Source organism: Eublepharis macularius, chromosome 2, assembly GCF_028583425.1.
Source record: "Eublepharis macularius isolate TG4126 chromosome 2, MPM_Emac_v1.0, whole genome shotgun sequence".
NCBI classification, from domain to species: domain Eukaryota; kingdom Metazoa; phylum Chordata; class Lepidosauria; order Squamata; family Eublepharidae; genus Eublepharis; species Eublepharis macularius.
In genome coordinates, this window is record NC_072791.1 from 13,779,351 (window position 1) to 13,806,264 (window position 26,914).

The 26,914-nt window shown below is 42.4% G+C and overlaps 1 protein-coding gene and 1 pseudogene across 1 annotated transcript; both read right to left on the reverse strand.

Annotated features, from left to right (window-relative positions):
• Window positions 1–1,132: 1,132 nt before the first annotated feature.
• Window positions 1,133–26,914, reverse strand: part of LOC129323703 (zinc finger protein 208-like) — a 31,978-nt pseudogene continuing 6,196 nt past the window's right edge.
• LOC129323702 (neurotrophin receptor-interacting factor 2-like) lies at window positions 8,623–16,057 on the reverse strand. The gene is made up of 6 exons (XM_054970293.1): window positions 15,970–16,057; window positions 12,918–13,427; window positions 12,708–12,783; window positions 12,323–12,402; window positions 11,936–12,062; window positions 8,623–8,802 (listed from the first exon to the last, which is right to left on the reverse strand). Exons 2-6 carry the CDS (start codon window positions 13,329–13,331, stop codon window positions 8,780–8,782), a joined length of 720 nt encoding a protein of 239 aa, XP_054826268.1. The 5' UTR covers window positions 13,332–13,427; window positions 15,970–16,057; the 3' UTR covers window positions 8,623–8,779.

Below are 26,914 nucleotides of genomic sequence, written 5' to 3' on the forward strand. Positions count from 1 at the left end.
AATATCCATTAATATCAAATCTATTCTAAACATAAACTTAACAATAATTAAAACTTCACTTTAAATGGTAAAGATCCCTATCTCTACTAATCACCCCAGTTAATAACTTTCAAATTGCCATAATTTCCCCTTCACGTCCCACTTTTTCTCCAAATACTCCTTCAGTTTCTCCCAGTCATTAAAAAATTCTTCAGGATTCTGATCTCTCAGCCTTCTTGTCAATTTGTCCATTTCCGCCATGTACAGCAACTTTTGTATCCAATCTCCAATAGATGCTATTTCTTGCATTTCTGTGCATATAATATTCTTGCAGCTGTTGTCATATAAAATAACAATGTTCTATGTTGCTCCGGAACATCTTCCATATTTAAGTTCAGTAGCAGGAGTTCTGGGTTCTTTGTTATTGAAATCTGCAAAATCTCATTTATCACTGCTAAAATATCTCTCCAGTACTGCCTAGCAACCTCACAAGTCCACCACATATGAAACAATGATCCTTCGTGACTTTTAGATTTCCAACACTTATCTGACATCTTAACGTTACCATAAGCTATTTTTTCTGGCGTCAAATACCACCTATATATCATCTTAAAGACATTTTCCTTAATATTGGTACAAGTTGAAATCTTCAATGTATTTTTCCACAAGTACTCCCATGCCTCCATTGTTATATCTCTTTGACAATTTATAGCCCACTTCACCATCTGGACTTTAACAGTCTCATCCTCAGTATACCACTTCAAAATAATTTTATAAATCTTTGAAATTTTCTTCTTGCTTTCCTGTAGTATAATTTCTTCCAATTCTGAGTTTTTCCATCTAATTACATCTTTTGAACGCTCCGAGTTATACAAATCCTTTATCTGCCTATACTGAAACCATCCATAACAAAAAGCTAATTGATGGTTGTTGGGGGTTTTCCGGGCTGTATTGCCGTGGTCTTGGCATTGTAGTTCCTGACGTTTCGCCAGCAGCTGTGGCTGGCATCTTCAGAGGTGTAGCACCAAAAGACTTTTGGTGCTACACCTCTGAAGATGCCAGCCACAGCTGCTGGCGAAACGTCAGGAACTACAATGCCAAGACCACGGCAATACAGCCCGGAAAACCCCCAACAACCATCGTTCTCCGGCCGTGAAAGCCTTCGACAATACAAAAAGCTAATTCTTCTTCTGTTTTCATTCTTGTCTTATTCTGTTCCTGAATGAGAATCTTTTTATAGGTACTACCGCAAAAATCAATGGGATGTGTTAAAGACACCGGAGAACAATATTTTAGAAATGAAAACACCAAACGGGAACGCTTTTATTAACACTTCCCCATCCAAAGTGCTCCCTGAACACCGAGGAACAGGCAGGAACGAGCACCAAATAAACGCCACTACCACAGAAAACAGCAGGAAGTATTCGGGACACGGCAGAACAATATTTTGGAAATGAGGCTCCTTCTCTTTCTAAGCTATTCCCTTCACAGGCTCCTCCCCCAAATCTCCAAGTATTTCCTAAGCAGAAGTTGGCAATGCTACGACTGGGGAGGCCGAGGATGGTGGAGCAACAAACGTCCTGCTCTAGAATATATAACAGAGAAGGAAGAAGATAAGGGGCTTCTAAGCAGGAGCAAGTTTGCTATTATGGACTCGAGCAGAATATTTCCAATGGGTTGGCATCCTGTGGCACAACTTCTCCTGTACGCCTCCCCTCCATTCAGTGCCCAGACACCCAAGAGGACCAATAGGTTGGCTAGGCTAGATTCTGCCCATGGTAGTGGTGCAGAAAAGAGAGATAAGGAGGGAAGCATTCTGCAACGAAGGAGGTTAGACATTTGCTGTTTTAAAAATGGAAGGTGGGAACAGGGACAACCTGCGAGACACTCTGTTATAATGATGTAGAGGGACCTATTGCTGTTCTTTTCAAGCGCTTGCCAGATCTATTACATTGTTTTCCCTGCCCTTTTTCAAGTTGCTCACTGCAACAAGTATGATTCTCCTTTGGTCTAGTTTATCCCCCGGACAACCCTGTGAGGTGGGAGGGGCCAAACTAGACCGACTGGCCCAAGATCACCCAGAGAGTTCCCATGGTTGAGTTGTTGTAGGGAGGAAACCTACAACAGGGCTACTTGTAGGGGGAGAACCTCAGGCTTCCAGCCAGGGCTGCCTGCCAGTGTGGCAGAAGGTCTCCTTGGAGGGCTTGGAGGAGACCCTCTGTCTCACTGGCACACACAACCCCAGATGGAAGGCTGAGGTTGAGAAAAGCTTTCCCCTTTCCATCTCCAACACCCTTGCAAAGGGGAATACTGGGGTCTCTCTTCAATGCTTGACACCGTCCCCGGATATTTGCACCTAGAGACCTCCTCTTTCGCCTGAGCAGCGGCCCAGGGTTACAGCTGCTCCCATGGAGTTCATAACGATGCTGGCAAGGGTTTGGAGTGTGCTCTGCTACAAAAGCACAACTCTAGGGTAAAACAGGCAAAAGACTATAGTCTAAGGAAAATAAACACAGAAAAGCTACTAGTTTAGAGGAATTTATATTGTCTGAGCATCAGTTCCAGCATGGACACTGGTGAGTGAGTGCATGGCATCCGCCTGTAAGTCCATGCAGTCATGCGACAGAGGCATGTGCTGCCACAGGCACAGCTTTCAGAGCTTCAAAAGCGGCTTGGCACTACCTTGCCTGGTTGTTGTTTCCAGCACAAGACCATCAGAGGGGCAGCCAGGGTGCTCTGCTGGGGCAGAAACTTCAGATAATTGCTCAGCAGCCTCCAGTCCAGCCAGATCCACAAGCGGGCAGATGCGTAGCTCCCAACTGGAAGGAGACGTATTACCACTCTACCAGCCCACTGCATGTACCTGGTGGAAATTAGTTAGGAGAGACCAGGAAAGAGGCGCTTGTGCTTCAGCTAGAGAGGCTGTTCCTCCTAAGAAGTCCCATTAATGGTTGTAGTACTTAAGAGTGAGGCTGATCTAATTCTTCAGGGGTGTGCCCAGGGCTCAGTGGAATGTCCCTTGCTTTGCATGCAGAAGGTCCCAGGTTCAATCCCCGGCATCTCCAGTGAATAGGATCAGGTAGTAGGTGATGTGAAAGACCTTGATCTGGGACCCTGGAGAGCTGCTGCCGGTCTGAGCAGGCAACACTGGCCTTGATTAGGTTTGCCAGGTGACCGCTTGTGGGAAGCAAACACCTGGGAATTAATGTCTCTGCCGGCCAATTCTTGGCTGATTAGCGGGAGAAGGCAGGCTGGTAACAGACTTATTTTTGTATAGTCCTGAGAGCATTGATAAATTGTTCTTGTATTTCTTTTTCTGCATATATAACCTGATCTCCTTTCTTTATACATGTTATATGATTCTTTTTTCTTTCTCTTTTCAAACACAATACGCCAAATATTTGCCAGGTTTGTTCACATTTTCAAAACGGCTTTGTTTTTTTCTGTACCTCCTCCATTTCTAACATATCAAGTTAATGTTTTAATTGTTTAATTTTCCAAAATGTATTTTAACTTGTTTAAAGCTCTTGCTCCATTGTTTAGATTCGTTCAGCTAATGTCTTAGTTCGTTCTGTTTTTTGTCTTTTCTTCTTAGCAGCAACTGCTAATAGAAATCTTCTAATGAAAGCTTTCCTTGCTTCCCAAACTGTAACTGAAGACGTTCCATTTGTATTATTTAGTTTATAAAAATTCTTTCAGAATGTTTTTATCATTTTGTAATAAAAGCGTATCGTTTAGTTTCCCTCTTCATCTTCGTTTGTTATTCTATTGCTAAACTACCTCTACGGGATTATGATCTGTGAATGTTTTTGGTTGAATCTCTGCTTTGTCTAAATTTATTTTGGGGCTTTTTGATAGCCAACACATATCTATTCTCAACTCCCAATATCTCTTCCAAATTTGGCCTCCCAAGATTTTCCCAAGAGTTTCCAAGATTCCTATTCTTTGTTCTGCTTTTTCAGTCTGTGAATCTTGTCTTTCTAGATATCTCATTTTCTTTTTGCTTCTTTTTAACACTCAGAATTTCTTGTGTTTGTTTTTGTAGTTTTTTGATATTCCAGCCCATAGTTCTTGACATGTTTCTTGAACATTTTTCTGTGTTCGTCCCACAGATCCTTTTTTTTTCACATTTCTCTTGTTTTTATTTTACTGGTACAATTTTTATTTTATTGTAGAAAAATTTAAAAGTACAGAAAGGGAAAAGAAAAACAAAGCATACAGCTACTAAAGGTCTAATTAATATTTTTAAAATATATCTCATCTCATCTTCCTAACATCCCAATTCCTTATTCTTAATTGCTCCAATCATTAGTTCATTTTTCTTTCTTTTTCCACTTTGCCATGTATGTAAATAATGATTTTATCTCCCTTTACAAATGAAAGTTTGTAATGTAAGATGAGTAAAGTGTAAGATGAGTAGCTCCTGCTGTTTATAAAAATATTACTCAAATTTTCCATATACTACTACTACATACTTATAGTTGGAATAAACAAACTGTTATGAATAAGATAGAGATGTTGTCTTAAGTCTTTGTATGTCTTTATAAATAAGTCTTTATGAATAAAAGTAGAAAGAAAAGCGGAAAACAAAAAGTGTGGTGGATGTCCTAGGCATCATGTCAGAATCATCATTATATCACCAGCAAAACTTTTTGTATAGTTTACTGACATTTAAATTTGATAAGAAATTTTAATAAAGAAAAGGGAAGGAGAGCTAATAAGAAGAAATGGAATTAGGAAAAAGGAATGTAGAGAGAGAGGGATAGGCGGAAGCCAAAAAGTAACAAATGGGAGGCTTGCCCAGCAGTGATATTTCTATTTTCTAATATGCTCATTCCTTTGTGCTTCCTGTTGCCTGAAAAAAAAGAACAAAGTCCAAGGTCTTCCTGTTATATTTGTATACTAGAAATCAGCAGAGATGGTGCTCTAACTGATAATATTTAAAATAAAAAAGTATTTTTTTTTCTTTTGCATCCTCCTGTTCAGTCATCTGTTTGTCGAATCTGCCAAGTTGCCCTTTTGCTGTGGCACACCAGAGCTGAAGCTTCATTCCCTAATAAAAAGAGGGGAAGAACAACCAGTTGCTACTCCACAATGAAAAAAACCTGCAATTACTGGTCCAGAGAGAAAATAATCCACAGATATCTGCAGTGAGATAGGATGTGTCCGGAAGGTAAGAATACAAATAATCCCATGTTTCTGTTGCTTCACCTGTGTTTAAAGTTAGAGCTTTCTTGAAAGAAATAATTAACTTAAGGAAGGCATAAGTCAAGAGTTTATATATCTGCACTGTTATACATCTCTCATGAATCAGTTCTCCGTATTTTGTAAGTCCATAAATTTCAGAAACTCTTTCCAGTGAAGTCAGACATTGCTGGGGATTTACCAGCATCCCAAGATAAGTTATAGTTCCAAGGCAAATCTTTAGAAATAAGCCCCAAAGATTTATCAAAAAAAGAAAAGAGCAAAAGGAAAAAAGGAAAAAATGGGTAAAATAGGGTGGTCAAACTTTACTGGCAAAGGACCCTTATTCTCTGGTGACTTTGTGTTATCAGAACACAGGTAGGATCTGCATAAACCAGGCCACCATTCCATGAATTAACCTAATAGTTAGGTCTCCCTTATAGGGAGAGGTGTCTGGATAGAGAAATACACTCCCTCTAACCTGGCATAAATACATCTACAGCAAGGTAAGCATGGAGTGTTTTAGAACTGATCCAGTTCAGATCGTCATTTCCCCACGTGTCCGAAAAGATGATTGTTTAAGCACAAGTTTCTTCCATCTTCTTCTAATCATTTATATGGTTTCTCTGCTGAGTGGATTCACTGATGCACAATAAGTCCTGATCTCTAGAAAAACCTCTTTTCATATTACACACATTTATATGGCTTCCCCCGTGTGTGGATTTGTTGATGGGAATTAAAGTAGGACCTGTTCCCACAATCCAGACAGTGATATGGTTTCTCCCCTGTGTGGATTCGTAGATGGTCAGTAAAACGTTGCCTCTGAGAAAAACTATTCCCACACTCCACACATTTATACGGTTTCTAACCCGTGTGGTTTCGTCGATGGTCAGTAAGTTGTGCATTCCGAGCAAAGCTCTTCCCACAGTCCACACATTTGTATGGTTTCTCCCCTGTGTGGATTCGTTGATGGATAGTAAGGCGGGAACTCCAAGCAAAGCTCTTCCCACACTCCATGCATTTATATGGTTTCTCCCCTGTGTGGATTCGTTGATGGATAGTAAGGCGAGAACTCCAAGCAAAACTCTTCCCACACTCCATGCATTTATATGGTTTCTCCCCTGTGTGGATTCGTTGATGGATAGTAAGGCGGGAACTCCGAGCATAGCTCTTCCCACAGTCCACACATTTGTATGGTTTCTCTCCTGTGTGGATTCGTCGATGGACAGTAAGCTGTGAACTCCCAGCAAAGGTTTTTTCACACTCCACACATTTATATGGTTTCTCCCCTGTGTGCATTCGTTGATGGACAGTGAGCTCTGAACTCCAAACAAAGCTCTTCCCACACTCCACACATTGGTATGGTTTCTCTCCTGTGTGGATTAGTCGATGGACAGTAAGATGTGCATTCTGAACAAAACTCTTCCCACACTCCATGCATTTATATGGTTTCTCCCCTGAGTGGATTCTTTGATGGACAATAAGCTTTGAACTGTGAGCAAAGCTCTTTCCACAGTCCACACATTTATATGGTTTCTCCCCTCTGTGCATTCGTTGATGGACAGTGAGCGCTGAACTCGAAATAAAGCTCTTCCCACACTCCACACATTTGTATGGTTTCTCTCCTGTGTGGATTAGTCGATGGACAGTGAGATATGCATTCCGAGCAAAACTCTTCCCACACTCTATGCATGTATATAGCTTCTCCCCTGCGTGGATTCGTCGATGGACAGTAAGATGTGCATTATGAACAAAACTCTTCCCACACTCCATGCATTTGTATGGTTTTTCTCCTGTGTGGATTTGTCGATGGACAGTAAGACGTGCATTCTGAGCAAAACTCTTCCCACACTCCATGCATTTATATGGTTTCTCCCCTGAGTGGATTCTTTGATGGACAGTAAGCTTTGAACTCTGAGCAAAACTCTTACCACAGTCCACACATTTATATGGTTTTTCTCCTGTGTGGATTTGTCGATGGACAGTAAGACGTGCATTCTGAGCAAAACTCTTCCCACACTCCATGCATTTATATGGTTTCTCCCCTGAGTGGATTCTTTGATGGACAGTAAGCTTTGAACTCTGAGCAAAACTCTTACCACAGTCCACACATTTATATGGTTTCTCCCCTGTGTGCATTCGTTGATGGACAGTGAGCGCTGAATTCCACATAAAGCTCTTCCCACACTCCACACATTTGTATGGTTTCTCTCCTGTATGGATTCGTCGATGGACAGAAAGATGTCCAATCTGAGCAAAACTCTTCCCACACTCCATGCATTTATATGGTTTCTCCCCTGAGTGGATTCTTTGATGGACAGTAAGCTTTGAACTCTGAGCAAAACTCTTCCCACAGTCCACACATTTGTATGGTTTCTCTCCTATGTGGCTTCGTCGATGGTCAGTAAGATGTGCCTTCCGAGCAAAACTCTTCCCACACTCCATGCATTTATATGGTTTCTCCCCTGTGTGCATTCGTTGATGGACAGTAAGCTCTGAACTCTGAGCAAAGCTCTGCCCACAGTCCACACATTTGTATGGTTTCTCTCCTGTGTGGATTCGTCGATGGATAGTAAACTGTGAACTCCTAGCAAAGGTCTTTTCACATTCCATGCATTTATATGGTTTCTCCCTTGTGTGGATTTGTTGATGGACAGTAAGCTGTGAACTCCAAGCAAAGCTCTTCCCACACTCCACACATTTATATGGTTTCTCCCCTGTGTGGATTCCTTGATGGACAGTAAGATTTGACTTCTGAACAAAGCCCTTCCCACACTCCATGCATTTATATGATTTCTCCTCTGTGTGGATTTGACAAGGGGCAGTAAGGCCTCCACTCTGAACAAAACTCTTCCCACACTGTACACATTTATATGGTTTCTCCTTGGTATGAATTCGGCAATAGGATGATTTATTCCCCCTCTTCCATTTTGTCCTTTTACTTCTCCTCTGCTCTTCCCCTTCCAATGAGAGTTGTTGTGGTTCTCCCTCAGGCTTTCTCTGGGGACCATTAGCCTCTGGAATAAAGAGGAGACTGATAAGAGCTTAAAACAAAAGCAGAATGTAGTAGAAAAAGTCAATAACAACTCTTTGATGAACAATAGAACAGAAATCACTTGAAGAAAAGACGCACCTTGTGTTGTGTTAAGTTTTGAGTATTGTGTTTTCATGTAGGTTAAACATAGAAAAATAGAGCCGGAAGGAATCCAAAGGAGGGCCATCTAGTCCAATCACAAGCACAATGCAGAAAAAAGCTAATTCCCGCTAAACTCTCAGTTACTCCTGCCCTATGTGAAGTGGAAGGCTTAAACCCTCTCGGGTCCAGGGCCTATTTAGCCTGGAGGGATCTTCTTTCCTGAACCCAAAGGTAGCTATCAGGATTACCCCAGGAACATAAAAAGGGGCTGAAGAACATTAAAAAATAAGTGAATCCAAATTGAAAGGGCCAGTATTTAATTTGCTAAATATACAGCACACACAAATACATGTACTTATTACAAAATGGTTTTAGAAAAACTAATACAGCGCAAAATATAGCCTCAGTACAAAGACCTTATGTGACCTTGACCAACCACATTTCAGCGTTATGGCCTACTTCCGTGGTCAAGTGTAGTTGTTACACATTAACTCCAGACCATGCTATCAGGGTTAATCAATATAGGACCAAATTGAGGGGGGGAAGGGGGAAAAAAAGAAAAAAAAAGGTTTAAATTTGATACAGTACTTATAATTTTTCATTATGACATAAATATATCAAGATGGGTAGCCGTGTTAGTCTGTCTATAGCCGTGGGAAAGAGTGAGAGTCCAGTAGCCGCGTATAAGACTAACAAAATTAATGGTAGGATATGAGCTTTCATGAGCCACAGTTCACTTCTATCTGAAGAAGTGAGCTGTGGTTCATGAAAGCTCATACCCTGCCACCCATTTTGTTAGTCTTATAGGTGCTACTCGATTATTGCTTTTTCCACATTAAAAATGTTTTTCCTACAAGAATTGATTCAAAATTTCTTAATTCATGTACAAAATTCAAGGCAGAGATGTACTTAAGTAGCATCAATTGAAATCCCCCTCTGCCCTCATGAAGTGCACGTATCTTGCGTGCTAATTCAACTGTGTATCTGAAAAAATATTCAAGAAAGGTCCTAATAATAAAAATTTCTGTATATGAAATGTATAAAAAGGATTCCAAACCACATGTATTAAATTATATATAATACTACTATCAAATTAATAAATATTACCTTCCTATTATGGTCCAAAATCCAATTTTCATTGCAGTCTGGAGTAAGGTAGGAGTGTATAGCGGAATGTGTAAAGTTTCACACTTGTTATATAGCAGGCCAGGGCATGATCCAATCAGAATTCACTCAGAGTAAGGAATGGGGGGAGAGCATATATTGGGAATTTGTGAACGTGGAAGCTGCATTAGATTATAAAGAAAAAACACTCTTTGGTCCAGCACTTTAAGACCCTGGGACATAGAGATAACCACTTGCATTTCTGGGTGCTGGAAAAGATTTGAGCTCATGTCTGTTCCAACCTCTGACAGTGAGACAGACCTATTGTATTTACACTCTGAACACATGGCTGGAATGAGGAAGTGGATTGGTTATGCATTTGATATTAAGTTGCTCTTTTAGTACGCATTTCTTGTGTTAGGTATTGTTGATATTCATTTATACACTGTAATTTCCCTCCCTTCCCTCTGTTTCTCCTGCCACTGTGCACTGGGACATTCCCCACCACGTTACTCTAATTGCATCACCTCCTGGCCTGATATATGCGGAGTGTGACACTTTACATTTGTACTATGAACTACTACGTTACTCCGGACTGCACTTAAAATAAAACGTTTGGACCATAATAGAACAGAAGCACATTCCGGAAAAGAGCTTTAGACATGAACTACGGGGACCCTAGTAGAGCTCCCTACGTCTCCAGCACACTGGAGTTGTCTCGGACCAATCACTCTTCCCCAGTTTTTCCTCCTTCACAAGGTTGTTGAGCAAGTAAATGGAAATCTCACCAATTCTGCTCTATATTCCATGAAAGAAGGGCAGGATAAGATGTGAAAATTCACAGAAAACAAGAAATAAGGGACGAGCCTACTGCCCTTCTCCTGCACTTGTCACACCCATGGTCCAATCCCCTTTCTCCAAAGAAGTACTACCAATCAAAAGAAATTCTTCTGGTCTTGGGGGACCAATTGGAGCAGCCCCAAGTGGTTCTGGTTCTAACTTTAAGGCCCTAAATGGGCCCAGAGGGTCTGCATAGGGCCAGACTGTGCCCGTAGCCTCGTTAAGATCTCCCCCCCCCCAAGGCCTGCTTTGAGTGCCCCTAACGAGACACATCGGTGGTCACCAGACACAGGGCCTTTTCAGCAGTGGCTCCTCCATTCGAGAAGCTTGCCTGGTGCCTGCTTTGTTATCTTTCTAGCTCCAGGTCCAAACACTTCTTTTCAACTAGACTTGGAACGAAAAGGTTTCACTTTTTTTAGGTGTTCTCCTTTTCTTCTCAGGACTATTCTCTGGATATTTTTGAGAACTACTCAGTTGGTCTCTTAGGCTGTTCTAATGCTTGTTTAAATTACGTAATTGATGATTCATGTTGTGTTATCTGGAGAGGCATCTAAATAAATAAATGTTGAATACAAGGCCATGTATGGAAGTTTCCTCCAAGATTAGGCACCACGAAGCCGACATTTTGTTCTGTTTTAACCGTTTGAGAAAGCATTACTATCTATTCTTGGCTGTCTCCTCTTCAAAAATCTTTGACTGAAGGTTAGCCAAAGAGGTCCTATCCAGACACACAAGAAAACGGTCCGCACTATACAAACTGGTTCAAACATGCAGTGAGAGCCCTATATAAATCTAAATAGCTGTTATTTAAAATGGCTTCTAAATAGCTGTTATTTAAAATGGCTGCTCTGAGAGCCAGTTTGGTGTAGTGGTTAAGAGCACGGGACTCTAATCTGGAGAGCCGGGTTTGATTCCCTACTCTTCCACAAAGCCAGCTGGGTGACCTTGGGCGAGTCACAGTTCTCTTGAGCTCTCTTAGCCCCACCCACCTCACAGGGTGATTGTTGTGGGGTAATAATAACACTTTGTAAACCGCTCTGAGTGGGCATTAAGTTGTCCTGAAGGGCGGTATATAAATCGAATGTTGTTGTTGTTGGAAGGCCCATTAGGAAGGCCCTGTTCACATCCCATAAACTGTTCCTTTGTTTACAAGCCAATATCTTAGCTTACAGACTAAGAGCCAAAACACACGTTAAGAAAAACCTAGGTTCAGCACGTGTTCTCTTACCTCAAGGTTTGCTGGGATCTGTAGGCGTCCTGGAAGCTTAAAGTTTAGCATTTACAGAGCAGCAAAAAGGGAAAGGGAAATACAGGCGCCTGTATTTTAAGCTTTAAGCTTCCAGGACGCCTTTAAGCTTCCAGGACGCTTGCAGATCCTTTAAGCTTCCAGGACTTTAAGCTTCCAGGACCCCTACAGATCTTTAAGCTTCCAGGACGCCTACTTTAAGCTTCCAGGACTCCTACAGATCCCGGCAAACCTTGAGGTAAGAGAACACGTGCTGAACCTAGGTTTTTCTTAACGTGTGTTTTGGCTCTAAAGCTTGAGGAGTCCACTAGAGATGCTGAAGTCCTACCATTTGCATCGTGTAGAGCTGCCCCAGTCACCTATTGAGAGTCTCCACCAGAAAAGCCCATCTTAGAAGGAGCAATTTCTGCCGGAAGCCTGTGAATTGAGGGAAAGGGGACCCTTACCCAGAAAGGCCACATTCTGAAAATTCTCCTCCATGACTTCCTTGTGAAGGCTTCTTTTTTCCACATCCAGTAGAACCCACTCCTCCTCAGTGAAATGAACAGACACCTCCTCAAAGGTCACCGGACCCTGAAAAGAGAAAAAAAGAAACCACTCCATCCTCTCAGAAAATGTAACAAATCTTCCCCTCATGAGAACAAGACAAAATGACTAGAAGTAGAAGCTGTCTTGCAGGATTCAAACTTCTGCCAGACCGTTCCATTTTCCTTCTAGTGAACGGCACAGATAGCAACTGAGGCAGAGAGAGAGAGAGGGGTTCTCTCTGGGGTAGGGAGGGGTGGGCGGTGCACGGAGGGTCTCGGGGTCATGAATTGCAATTTCACACTTACCTGCTCTGGCCATATAGAAGTTGATGTTTCTCTGCTGCAAACATATGGCAAAGAATATATTGTTGGGTTCACAGTCTCATCTGGAAGGATCAAACGGTAAGCGGAAGACATTCAAAATTTTTCAAGTATTTAGCGTAGCAGTTCCCTCTCCCATGCTACCACTGGGCAAGAATAATATAATTATAGATACGGTATGGCCTAAACCATTCTTCTTCCAATGAGCTTGCACTAATTTAAAATCGATTCTACGTTTTTACTTCCCCAAATAGATATTTCTAAACTGAGAAGCTGAGGTGAGCATCTTTCCCAACCCGAACCGAGGTTGGGGGAATAAAAGCAGCCCACCTAATCCATCAAGTGTGTAGGACAGCTTATTTGATCTTACCTAGAAATGTTGCTCCGTGGCAAAAGTTGATCCTTTCCTGAACTTGAAAGAGAAGTGGAGGTCCCACAAAGGAAAACTGTTGAGAAAAGGAACAGGGTTAAAGGGGGGGGGGGCTGCTAAAAAAGTAGGGGCTATCTGTATGGATTTTAAGGGCATCCCTCACTGATCATATCCTGTGCCCCATATATTACCTAGAGGAATGCCTCTTACCTCCTGGCCTCGATTCTTGTCACCTGCATGGCTCAGGAGGAACCCTTCTGCCAGGGCCACTGCCTGGGAACTGGTCTCTGGCCTGCATTCCCTGACCCAGCTCTCCATCTCTGGGGGCAGGATGGCCAGGAACTGCTCCGGGATCACCTGGTCCAGGATCTCCTTCTTGCTGTGCCTTTCTGGCTTCAGCCACTGGAGGCAAAGGTGGTGGAGTTCGCTGCAGACCTTTCGGGGCCCTTCAGCCTCCTGGTAACGTAAGTGCCAGAATTGCTGTCGCTGCACGTCTGAAGGGGGAAAATCCTCTCCCAGGCTCTTCTGCAAGGTTCCTTCCCACAGTTCCCTTCTGCTCCCAGCCTCCGTGGCAACAGGGCCTTTTCTTTCTTCTGGAGTGGGTGAGTCCAGTTCTCCCCTCATCTTCCCTTCCTCTCCATACAGCCTCCACCTGGACCAGTGGATCGCCTTCCTCCTCTACCAGATTCTTCTAAAGGCAGCTGTTGAATCTATGACCTTCTGCAAAGAGGAAACTGATCTGTAGGCTATATATATATGTATGTATATGTGTATGTGTATATATAGATATATATAGATATATATAGGTGTGAACATAGATACACACACACACAGAGATATATATACATATGTATGTATGTATGTATGTATGTATGAACATCTATATCTAAAAAGGAGACCCTGGACATACAAAAGCTCATGGAACACCCCCGAATCAAGAATGTTTGAAAATAAAAAGCCGGATAGAGTAAATAAAAGTGGAGCTTCCACACAGCAAGCAGAAAGGCCCCACTCTGCTTAATAACAGCATCTTATATACTAAAAGGCAAGCGGCCCTCATCTGAGGATACTTAAATCCAAAGACTGGGGTCATGAACTGACAAGACAGATCTTCCTACAAACCTGAAAAACAGATGCCAGAGAACATTGCATGGGGTCAGGAGTGGGGTACACATTTACAAAATGGTTGAGAAGTTAGAAAGAGTGAACCAGGAGCAGAAGGGAGCAACTGAGAGTCCCAGAGATGTTGGATCTCTTGAATCTGCAGACAACTGGAAAAGATTTCACCAGCAGTCTGGCTTGTCCATGGAAGCCACCAGAGCCATAGAGCAGCCAGAGACAAGGAAGGGGAAGCTTGCAGGACCTCAATTTGGAAGCTTGCAGGACCCCAACCTGCAGATTGGTTTCATATCTTTCCACTATCTGCGCAGACAAGCACTCTAAATATCATTAACATGTTGGAAGAACTTTGTGTCCCAAGTTAAAATGAAGTTTTGGAAGGGTAGCTTTTAAATTGAGCTGTGAATACCGTCTTGATAGTATCCAGTCTACAAAGCCCTATTTGTTGCCATTCAAGGATCTATGTTTTTATATTCTGGATGGGTTTTTTATGCTGTATTTTTAATTAATGCCTGGTAATCTTTTATGTTTTCTTTAGAATGTGCTTTTTAAGCCGCCTCAGTCAGGCTCTCTGGAGAGGCAGCAGAAAAATTCCCTAAAGAAATAATTATTTGTTGTACAAGGAAGCAAAGCCAGGCAGAGATCTCAGTGGCTCATCTGAGAAACCCGAGTCCGACACGTGACTTCACAGGGCTTGCTGACTCATGAAATATGGATCAGATTGTCTGAGGTGCCCATGATCTGAAGAGGACAGGCGGATTTCTAGAAGCAAAGGCAACTGAAGTGTGCCAGGCTGCAGAAGTCACCTCAAAGACTGCAGATTTTCAGGCAAATCAATGAGTGCTGAGCCTATGGGCAGACCTTCAGTATGCCATAACAGCATGAAGAGGGGAACTCTCTAAAAGCCCACACTTCCTATTCGAGAACAGCAAGAAAAAATAAGAAAGCCACATGGGAACACGGCTGTGCTACAACAGCGCCAGGCTCATGACAAAAATTACGGGATTGCCTCTCTGTCTATGCCCTCTGACCATGCCCTTGCTGGTGCCACCCTGAAAATGGGCAAAATCTACAGTTACAAACTGTTTTGGATATCTGAGTCATTTCTTAGGGTCAAATTATGCTGGAAGGGGAATCTGAAGGCCTGGGGGGGGGGGGCGGATGGCCCTCTATTCTTTGTGGGGAAGGGCTCTGTATAATGGATGGATGTGCTGCTCTGCATTCACTTAGGCCTATATTTGGTATTTGTTACCTTTTGCTACCTAGTGCGACTTACCTGGTATCGGTTTGTTGATTTAATGCAGCCTCCATCTTCTATTTCCAGGCCCTTGCTGAGATCAAAATGGGGGGGGGGGGGGTCCAATTGAGATCCCAGTACAGCTAGGGTCCCGAGGCTACCCCACACATGTGCACTCTCTGTAGTTGACCCCACCTCAGGAAAGTTCCCCCTCTCCCGGGTTTCTGCAAACTGTGGAAATGGAATTATTTAGGGGAGACTTTATTCAGGCCATGGGCCTGTGCAGTAAGGAAAGGCTCAAAGAGATGGTCCAGAAAAAGGAGTGAAACAGTAGACCGGGGTGTATGCACCAGATGGCCCAGATCCGGGTTTCAGGGATATAAAAGAAAAACTTGGTATCCCTGAATTAATGGTCAGATACTCTCATCCGATTAGAGAATCCTGAATTTGTCCAATGAATATTCCCTATGGGAGGAAATTTCAGGGGTACTGGGGGATTATTGTTGAAGTAAACCTCAGCAAATTTGCCCGGAACCTGTTCCTGATTGTTCACTAAAAATCCCCCGAATACCGGGAGATTTGGACCCTGGGATCCAATTCTGTGGGTTCCTGAACAAGCTCCCCCTGCAGCCAGTCGCTGCGGTTTAAAAGTGGGGAAACCATCAAACCAGAGGATCCCTATTCCCTTTAGTGAAGCAAGAGGAGGGCTGAGGCTTGCTGAGTTGTGGATCTCCAAAGGTGGCCGGAGAAGCATCCCTTATTGCAAGAAGGACTCAGCTCCACCGCCAGGAAAAAGCAGCTTCCAGAGAGAAAGCAGGAAAGCTCTGGGGGTGAACGGAGCCCTCTGGCTGCTATTGCCAACAGCAGGGAGGAATTTTGCAAAGGAAATATTTGTCCATTGCTTACCTCTTTTTAAAAAGTCCTCCAGCGCTGCCTCTCCTCCCCTTCCCCACTCAACACAGGAAGTGACTGCAACAAGTCAGCTGACTTTCTCTCTTCAGGCCTCTCTAGGAATCGAGACGCCTTCCCTTTAACCCTTCGGCTGACTCTCCAGAAAGCCAAAATACCCCACTTCTGGCTTTGCCCTGCAGTGGGTGAATTTTCCCATGGAAATAAAAGTAAACCGAACCCTCCCCTCATAGAACATTTTTTAGTCCACAGGCAGCAACATAACAATCACACACACACACCATTTCAGGGTGCTGTCACAGTGCAGTAACAATAATCCATGCCACGAATCCTCATGGGTCCTGAAGATTTTAATTTTTTTTTTTGCTCCTCATGGGTCCTGAAGACTTTTTAATGGAGTCCCTCAAAGCTCAGCATCAATTCACGTCATGTCCGGAGCCATAGACTGCACTGCAAAAATCATGCATCCCCTCCTTTACAAAGCCTCGAAGAACCGCCCTGAGCTGAGACAGTGTGGTCTAGTGGTTAGTGTCTGATTACAATCTAGGGGAATCAGTTTCGCATCTCACCTTGGCCACTGAAAGTTACAAGCTGACTCGTGGCGAGGCACTCTCTGTGGTGGCCCCCCATTATAGAATGAATTTCCTACGGAATTGAGGAAAGCTCCTCCCCTCCTGGCTTTCTGCAAACTGTGGGAAACGGAAGTATTTAGGAGGGCTTTCTATTCAATTCAGGGAATCTGCCTGTGCTGTAAGAAAAGGCTCAGAGAGATGGTCTGGAAAAGGGACTGGGACTGTAGACCGGGAAGGGAGGGGCATGTACCGGATGGTCCAGATCTTGGTTTCAGGGTATCCCTGAATTCCCGGTCAGATACTCTCATCCAGTTAGAGAATCCTGAATTTAGCCAATGATTATTTATTTCCTATGGGGGAAATGCCCAGGAATACTGGGGGGGGGGCATTGTTCAAGTAAATTTTATGGGTCCCCGAATAAGCTTCCCCCTTTCACTCTCTGAGAGGGAACCACCAAACCAAAGAATCCCTATTCCCTTTAGTGAAGCAAGGGGAGGGCCGAGGCTTGCTGAGCCTCAGGGCTAAAAAGGTGGCTAGAGAAGCATCCCTTATTGCAAGAAGGACTCAGTTCCACCCCCAGGGAAGAGGAGCTTCCAGAGAGAAAGCAGGAAAGCCCCGAAGGTGAACGGAGCCCTCTGGCTACTAAGGCCAAAAGCAGGGAGGCATTTTGCAAAGGAAATATTTGTCCATTGCTTACCTCTTTTTAAACAGTCCTGGGGGGGGGGCTGCCTCGTGTTCCCTCCCCTCATGTCCAGAAAGGCAAAATACCCCACTTCTGGCTCTGCCCTGCGGAGCGTGCATTTTTCTATGGAAACAAAGTAAACCGAATCCTCCCATTTTAGAACATTTCTTAGTCTACCGGCAGCGCCATAACAATCACGCATCCACTACTTCAGGGCACTGTCACAGTGCAGTAACAAGAATCCAAGGCACGGACCCTCATGGATCCTGAGGATTTTTAAATTTCCTCCCCCCCCCCAGAAACTCACATGTCATGTCCATAGCCACAGACTGCACCGTGCAGTGACAGTGTGGCCATGTTCTCCTGCAGGGGGGAGGGGAGAGGCTCGTCTTTGGTGCTTCAAGCAGGTTCCTGCAACCCTCCCACCAAGCATTAGAATGCACTTGAAGAACATAAGAGAAGCCATGTTGGATCAGGCCAATGGCCCATCCAGCCCAACACTCTGTGTCATACAGTGGCTAAAAAACCAGGTGTCCTCAGGTCTGCCAGTGGGGAAGGGGCACTAGAAGTCCTCCCATTGATTGCCCCACCTCAAACACCAAGAATACAGAGCATCACTGCCCTAGACAGAGACTTCCATCTATACCTTCTGACTAATAGCCACTGATGGACCTCTGCTCCATATGTTTATCCAATCTCCTCTTGAAGCTGTCTATGCTTGAAGCTGCCACCACCTCCTGTGGCAGGGAATTCCATGTGTTAAACACTCTTTGGGTGAACAAGTACTTCCTTTTATCCGTTCTAAGCCGACTGTTTAGCAATTTCATTGAGTGCCCATGAGTTCTTGTATTGTGAAAAAGGAGAAAAATACTTTTTTGAGCTGTGGTAACTTTGCATGAGGCTGCCTCTGAAAGGGATAAGGGAAAAGCTGGAATGGGCATTAAACAAATGGTACTACCGCAAAAATCTTTTTTTAAAAAGAAATTTTTATTAGGTGAGTGTACATATAAGCAAAATCTTCAATTAAAAACCTAAATATTAATTTCCCCCCATCCTTTCCCTCCCCCCTTTTCAAGAGACTTCCAACAGCTTTCCAACCCATATCTTATTCTATAACTTATCTATTCTATCTATATTGTATTATCTCATATTCTATTAGTATACTAAATATCCATTAATATCAAATCTATTCTAAACATAAACTTAACAATAATTAAAACTTCACTTTAAATGGTAAAGATCCCTATCTCTACTAATCACCCCAGTTAATAACTTTCAAATTGCCATAATTTCCCCTTCACGTCCCACTTTTTCTCCAAATACTCCTTCAGTTTCTCCCAGTCATTAAAAAATTCTTCAGGATTCTGATCTCTCAGCCTTCTTGTCAATTTGTCCATTTCCGCCATGTACAGCAACTTTTGTATCCAATCTCCAATAGATGCTATTTCTTGCATTTCTGTGCATATAATATTCTTGCAGCTGTTGTCATATAAAATAACAATGTTCTATGTTGCACCGGAACATCTTCCATATTTAAGTTCAGTAGCAGGAGTTCTGGGTTCTTTGTTATTGAAATCTGCAAAATCTCATTTATCACTGCTAAAATATCTCTCCAGTACTGCCTAGCAACCTCACAAGTCCACCACATATGAAACAATGATCCTTCGTGACTTTTACATTTCCAACACTTATCTGACATCTTAACGTTACCATAAGCTATTTTTTCTGGCGTCAAATACCACCTATATATCATCTTAAAGACATTTTCCTTAATATTGGTACAAGTTGAAATCTTCAATGTATTTTTCCACAAGTACTCCCATGCCTCCATTGTTATATCTCTTTGACAATTTATAGCCCACTTCACCATCTGGACTTTAACAGTCTCATCCTCAGTATACCACTTCAAAAGAATTTTATAAATCTTTGAAATTTTCTTCTTGCTTTCCTGTAGTATAATTTCTTCCAATTCTGAGTTTTTCCATCTAATTACATCTTTTGAACGCTCCGAGTTATACAAATCCTTTATCTGCCTATACTGAAACCATCCATAACAAAAAGCTAATTCTTCTTCTGTTTTCATTCTTGTCTTATTCTGTTCCTGAATGAGAATCTTTTTATAGGTACTACCGCAAAAATCAATGGGATGTGTTAAAGACACCGGAGAACAATATTTTAGAAATGAAAACACCAAACGGGAACGTTTTTATTAACACTTCCCCATCCAAAGTGCTCCCAGAACACCGAGGAACAGGCAGGAACGAGCACCAAATAAACGCCACTACCACAGAAAACAGCAGGAAGTATTCGGGACACGGCAGAACAATATTTTGGAAATGAGGCTCCTTCTCTTTCTAAGCTATTCCCTTCACAGGCTCCTCCCCCAAATCTCCAAGTATTTCCTAAGCAGAAGTTGGCAATGCTATGACTGGGGAGGCCGAGGATGGTGGAGCAACAAACGTCCTGCTCTAGAATATATAACAGCTAAGGAAGATAAGGGGCTTCTAAGCAGGAGCAAGTTTGCTATTATGGACTCAAGGAGAATATTTCCAATGGGTTGGCATCCTGTGGCACAACTTCTCCTGTACGCCTCCCCTCCATTCAGTGCCCAGAGGACCAATAGGTTGGCTAGGCTAGATTCTGCCCATGGTAGTGGTGCAGAAAAGAGAGATAAGGAGGGAAGCATTCTGCAACGAAGGAGGTTAGACATTTGCTGTTTTAAAAATGGAAGGTGGGAACAGGGACAACCTGCGAGACACTCTGTTATAATGATGTAGAGGGACCTATTGCTGTTCTTTTCAAGCGCTTGCCAGATCTATTACATTGTTTTCCCTGCCCTTTTTCAAGTTGCTCACTGCAACAAGTATGAGTCTCCTTTGCTCTAGTTTATCCTCCCAATAACCCTGTGAGGTGGGAGGGGCTGAACTAGACCGACTGGCCCAAGATCACCCAGAGAGTTCCCATGGCTGAGGTGTTGTACGGAGGAAACCTACAACAGGGCTACTTGTAGTGGGGAAACCTCAGGCTTCCAGCTAGGGCTGCATGTGGCAGAAGGTCTCCTTGGAGGGCTTGGAGGAGACCCTCTGTCTCACTGGCACACACAACCCCAGATGGAAGGCTGAGGTTGAGAAAAGCTTTCCCCTTTCCATCTCCAACACCCTTGCAAAGGGGAATACTGGGGTCTCTCTTCAATGCTTGACACCGTCCCCAGATATTTGCACCTAGAGACCTCCTCTTTCGCCTGAGCAGCGGCCCAGGGTTACAGCTGCTCCCATGGAGTTCGTAACGATGCTGGCAAGGGTTTGGAGTGTGCTCTGCTACAAAAGCACAACTCTAGGGTAATACAGGCAAAAGACTATAGTCTAAGGAAAATAAACACAGAAAAGCTACTAGTTTAGAGGAATTTATATTGTCTGAGCATCAGTTCCAGCATGGACACTGGTGAGTGAGTGCATGGCATCCACCTGTAAGTCCATGCAGTCATGCGACAGAGGCATGTGCTGCCACAGGCACAGCTTTCAGAGCTTCAAAAGCGGCTTGGCACTACCTTGCCTGGTTGTTGTTTCCAGCACAAGACCATCAGAGGGGCAGCCAGGGTGCTCTGCTGGGGCAGAAACGTCAGATAATTGCTCAGCAGCCTCCAGTCCAGCCAGATCCACAAGCGGGCAGATGCGTAGCTCCCAACTGGAAGGCGACGTATTACCACTCTACCAGCCCACTGCATGTACCTGGTGGAAATTAGTTAGGAGAGACCAGGAAAGAGGCACTTGTGCTTCAGCTAGAGAGGCTGTTCCTCCTAAGAAGTCCCATTAATGGTTGTAGTACTTAAGAGTGAGGCTGATCTAATTCTTCAGGGGTGTGCCCAGGGCTCAGTGGAATGTCCCTTGCTTTGCATGCAGAAGGTCCCAGGTTCAATCCCCGGCATCTCCAGTGAATAGGATCAGGTAGTAGGTGATGTGAAAGACCTTGATCTGGGACCCTGGAGAGCTGCTGCCGGTCTGAGCAGGCAACACTGGCCTTGATTAGGTTTGCCAGGTGACCGCTTGTGGGAAGCAAACACCTGGGAATTAATGTCTCTGCCGGCCAATTCTTGGCTGATTAGCGGGAGAAGGCAGGCTGGTAACAGACTTATTTTTGTATAGTCCTGAGAGCACTGATAAATTGTTCTTGTATTTCTTTTTCTGCATATATAACCTGATCTCCTTTCTTTATACATGTTATATGATTCTTTTTTCTTTCTCTTTTCAAACACAATACGCCAAATATTTGCCAGGTTTGTTCACATTTTCAAAACGGCTTTGTTTTTTTCTGTACCTCCTCCATTTCTAACATATCAAGTTAATGTTTTAATTGTTTAATTTTCCAAAATGTATTTTAACTTGTTTAAAGCTCTTGCTCCATTGTTTAGATTCGTTCAGCTAATGTCTTAGTTCGTTCTGTTTTTTGTCTTTTCTTCTTAGCAGCAACTGCTAATAGAAATCTTCTAATGAAAGCTTTGCTTGCTTCCCAAACTGTAACTGAAGACGTTCCATTTGTATTATTTAGTTTATAAAAATTCTTTCAGAATGTTTTTATCATTTTGTAATAAAAGCGTATCGTTTAGTTTCCCTCTTCATCTTCGTTTGTTATTCTATTGCTAAACTACCTCTACGGGATTATGATCTGTGAATGTTTTTGGTTGAATCTCTGCTTTGTCTAAATTTATTTTGGGGCTTTTTGATAGCCAACACATATCTATTCTCAACTTCCACTCTCTCTTCCAAATTTGGCCTCCCAAGATTTTCCCAAGAGTTTCCAAGATTCCTATTCTTTGTTCTGCTTTTTCAGTCTGTGAATCTTGTCTTTCTAGATATCTCATTTTCTTTTTGCTTCTTTTTAACACTCAGAATTTCTTGTGTTTGTTTTTGTAGTTTTTTGATATTCCAGCCCATAGTTCTTGACATGTTTCTTGAACATTTTTCTGTGTTCGTCCCACAGATCCTTTTTTTTTTTTACACATTTCTCTTGTTTTTATTTTACTGGTACAATTTTTATTTTATTGTAGAAAAATTTAAAAGTACAGAAAGGGAAAACAAAAACAAAGCATACAGCTACTAAAGGTCTAATTAATATTTTTAAAATATATCTCATCTCATCTTCCTAACATCCCAATTCCTTATTCTTAATTGCTCCAATCATTAGTTCATTTTTCTTTCTTTTTCCACTTTGCCATGTATGTAAATAATGATTTTATCTCCCTTTACAAATGAAAGTTTGTAATGTAAGATGAGTAAAGTGTAAGATGAGTAGCTCCTGCTGTTTATAAAAATATTACTCAAATTTTCCATATACTACTACTACATACTTATAGTTGGAATAAACAAACTGTCATGAATAAGATAGAGATGTTGTCTTAAGTCTTTGTATGTCTTTATAAATAAGTCTTTATGAATAAAAGTAGAAAGAAAAGCGGAAAACAAAAAGTGTGGTGGATGTCCTAGGCATCATGTCAGAATCATCATTATATCACCAGCAAAACTTTTTGTATCTTGTACTGACATTTAAATTTGATAAGAAAATTTAATAAAGAAAAGGGGAGGAGAGATAATAAGGAGAAATGGAATTAGGAAAAAGGAATGGAGAGAGAGAGGGATGGGCGGAAGCCAAAAAGTAACAAATGGGAGGCTTGCCCAGCAGTGATATTTCTATTTTCTAATATGCTCATTCCTTTGTGCTTCCTGTTGCCTGAAAAAAAAGAACAAAGTCCAAGGTCTTCCTGTTATATTTGTATACTAGAAATGAGCAGAGATGGTGCTCTAACTGATAATATTTAAAATAAAAAAGTATTTTTTTTTCTTTTGCATCCTCCTGTTCAGTCATCTGTTTGTCGAATCTGCCAAGTTGCCCTTTTGCTGTGGCACACCAGAGCTGAAGCTTCATTCCCTAATAAAAAGAGGGGAAGAACAACCAGTTGCTACTCCACAATGAAAAAAACCTGCAATTACTGGTCCAGAGAGAAAATAATCCACAGATATCTGCAGTGAGATAGGATGTGTCCGGAAGGTAAGAATACAAATAATCCCATGTTTCTGTTGCTTCACCTGTGTTTAAAGTTAGAGCTTTCTTGAAAGAAATAATTAACTTAAGGAAGGCATAAGTCAAGAGTTTATATATCTGCACTGTTATACATCTCTCATGAATCAGTTCTCCGTATTTTGTAAGTCCATTAATTTCAGAAACTCTTTCCAGTGAAGTCAGACATTGCTGGGGATTTACCAGCATCCCAAGATAAGTTATAGTTCCAAGGCAAATCTTTAGAAATAAGCCCCAAAGATTTATCAAAAAAAGAAAAGAGCAAAAGGAAAAAAGGAAAAAATGGGTAAAATAGGGTGGTCAAACTTTACTGGCAAAGGACCCTTATTCTCTGGTGACTTTGTGTTATCAGAACACAGGTAGGATCTGCATAAATCAGGCCACCATTCCATGAATTAACCTAACAGTTAGGTCTCCCTTATAGGGAGAGGTGTCTGGATAGAAAAATACACTCCCTCTAACCTGGCATAAATACATCTACAGCAAGGTAAGCATGGAGTGTTTTAGAACTGATCCAGTTCAGATCGTCATTTCCCCACGTGTCCGAAAAGATGATTGTTTAAGCACAAGTTTCTTCCATCTTCTTCTAATCATTTATATGGTTTCTCTGCTGAGTGGATTCACTGATGCACAATAAGTCCTGATCTCTAGAAAAACCTCTTTTCACATTACACACATTTATATGGCTTCCCCCGTGTGTGGATTTGTTGATGGGAATTAAAGTAGGACCTGTTCCCACAATCCAGACAGTGATATGGTTTCTCCCCTGTGTGGATTTGTAGATGGTCAGTAAAACGTTGCCTCTGAGAAAAACTATTCCCACACTCCACACATTTATACGGTTTCTAACCCGTGTGGTTTCGTCGATGGTCAGTAAGTCGTGCATTCCGAGCAAAGCTCTTCCCACAGTCCACACATTTGTATGGTTTCTCCCCTGTGTGGATTCGTTGATGGATAGTAAGGCGGGAATTCCAAGCAAAGCTCTTCCCACACTCCATGCATTTATATGGTTTCTCCCCTGTGTGGATTCGTTGATGGATAGTAAGGCGGGAACTCCAAGCAAAACTCTTCCCACACTCCATGCATTTATATGGTTTCTCCCCTGTGTGGATTCGTTGATGGATAGTAAGGCGGGAACTCCGAGCATAGCTCTTCCCACAGTCCACACATTTGTATGGTTTCTCTCCTGTGTGGATTCGTCGATGGACAGTAAGCTGTGAACTCCCAGCAAAGGTTTTTTCACACTCCACACATTTATATGGTTTCTCCCCTGTGTGCATTCGTTGATGGACAGTGAGCTCTGAACTCCAAACAAAGCTCTTCCCACACTCCACACATTTGTATGGTTTCTCTCCTGTGTGGATTTGTCGATGGACAGTAAGACGTGCATTCTGAGCAAAACTCTTCCCACACTCCATGCATTTATATGGTTTCTCCCCTGAGTGGATTCTTTGATGGACAGTAAGCTTTGAACTCTGAGCAAAACTCTTACCACAGTCCACACATTTATATGGTTTTTCTCCTGTGTGGATTTGTCGATGGACAGTAAGACGTGCATTCTGAGCAAAACTCTTCCCACACTCCATGCATTTATATGGTTTCTCCCCTGAGTGGATTCTTTGATGGACAGTAAGCTTTGAACTCTGAGCAAAACTCTTACCACAGTCCACACATTTATATGGTTTCTCCCCTGTGTGCATTCGTTGATGGACAGTGAGCGCTGAATTCCACATAAAGCTCTTCCCACACTCCACACATTTGTATGGTTTCTCTCCTGTATGGATTCGTCGATGGACAGAAAGATGTCCAATCTGAGCAAAACTCTTCCCACACTCCATGCATTTATATGGTTTCTCCCCTGAGTGGATTCTTTGATGGACAGTAAGCTTTGAACTCTGAGCAAAACTCTTCCCACAGTCCACACATTTGTATGGTTTCTCTCCTATGTGGCTTCGTCGATGGTCAGTAAGATGTGCCTTCCGAGCAAAACTCTTCCCACACTCCATGCATTTATATGGTTTCTCCCCTGTGTGCATTCGTTGATGGACAGTAAGCTCTGAACTCTGAGCAAAGCTCTGCCCACAGTCCACACATTTGTATGGTTTCTCTCCTGTGTGGATTCGTCGATGGATAGTAAACTGTGAACTCCTAGCAAAGGTCTTTTCACATTCCATGCATTTATATGGTTTCTCCCTTGTGTGGATTTGTTGATGGACAGTAAGCTGTGAACTCCAAGCAAAGCTCTTCCCACACTCCACACATTTATATGGTTTCTCCCCTGTGTGGATTCCTTGATGGACAGTAAGATTTGACTTCTGAACAAAGCCCTTCCCACACTCCATGCATTTATATGATTTCTCCTCTGTGTGGATTTGACAAGGGGCAGTAAGGCCTCCACTCTGAACAAAACTCTTCCCACACTGTACACATTTATATGGTTTCTCCTTGGTATGAATTCGGCAATAGGATGATTTATTCCCCCTCTTCCATTTTGTCCTTTTACTTCTCCTCTGCTCTTCCCCTTCCAATGAGAGTTGTTGTGGTTCTCCCTCAGGCTTTCTCTGGGGACCATTAGCCTCTGGAATAAAGAGGAGACTGATAAGAGCTTAAAACAAAAGCAGAATGTAGTAGAAAAAGTCAATAACAACTCTTTGATGAACAATAGAACAGAAATCACTTGAAGAAAAGACGCACCTTGTGTTGTGTTAAGTTTTGAGTATTGTGTTTTCATGTAGGTTAAACATAGAAAAATAGAGCCGGAAGGAATCCAAAGGAGGGCCATCTAGTCCAATCACAAGCACAATGCAGAAAAAAGCTAATTCCCGCTAAACTCTCAGTTACTCCTGCCCTATGTGAAGTGGAAGGCTTAAACCCTCTCGGGTCCAGGGCCTATTTAGCCTGGAGGGATCTTCTTTCCTGAACCCAAAGGTAGCTATCAGGATTACCCCAGGAACATAAAAAGGGGCTGAAGAACATTAAAAAATAAGTGAATCCAAATTGAAAGGGCCAGTATTTAATTTGCTAAATATACAGCACACACAAATACATGTACTTATTACAAAATGGTTTTAGAAAAACTAATACAGCGCAAAATATAGCCTCAGTACAAAGACCTTATGTGACCTTGACCAACCACATTTCAGCATTATGGCCTACTTCCGTGGTCAAGTGTAGTTGTTACACATTAACTCCAGACCATGCTATCAGGGTTAATCAATATAGGACCAAATTGAGGGGGGGAAGGGGGGAAAAAGAAAAAAAAAGGTTTAAATTTGATACAGTACTTATAATTTTTCATTATGACATAAATATATCAAGATGGGTAGCCGTGTTAGTCTGTCTATAGCCGTGGGAAAGAGTGAGAGTCCAGTAGCCGCGTATAAGACTAACAAAATTAATGGTAGGATATGAGCTTTCATGAGCCACAGTTCACTTCTATCTGAAGAAGTGAGCTGTGGTTCATGAAAGCTCATACCCTGCCACCCATTTTGTTAGTCTTATAGGTGCTACTCGATTATTGCTTTTTCCACATTAAAAATGTTTTTCCTACAAGAATTGATTCAAAATTTCTTAATTCATGTACGAAATTCAAGGCAGAGATGTACTTAAGTAGCAT

What these genes read in the sequence shown, in the direction of transcription:
- LOC129323702 (XM_054970293.1), bottom strand. Translation starts at nt 13,331, where the DNA reads ATGAGGGGAGAACTGGACTCACCCACTCCAGAAGAAAGAAAAGGCCCT. An exon ending in CCACGGAGCAACATTTCTAG is followed by an intron (nt 12,403 to 12,707) that starts GTAAGATCAAAT and finishes TGATCCTTCCAG; the next exon opens with ATGAGACTGTGAACCCAACA. An exon ending in TCAGAATGTGGCCTTTCTGG is followed by an intron (nt 8,803 to 11,935) that starts GTAAGGGTCCCC and finishes TAACCCTGATAG; the next exon opens with CATGGTCTGGAGTTAATGTG.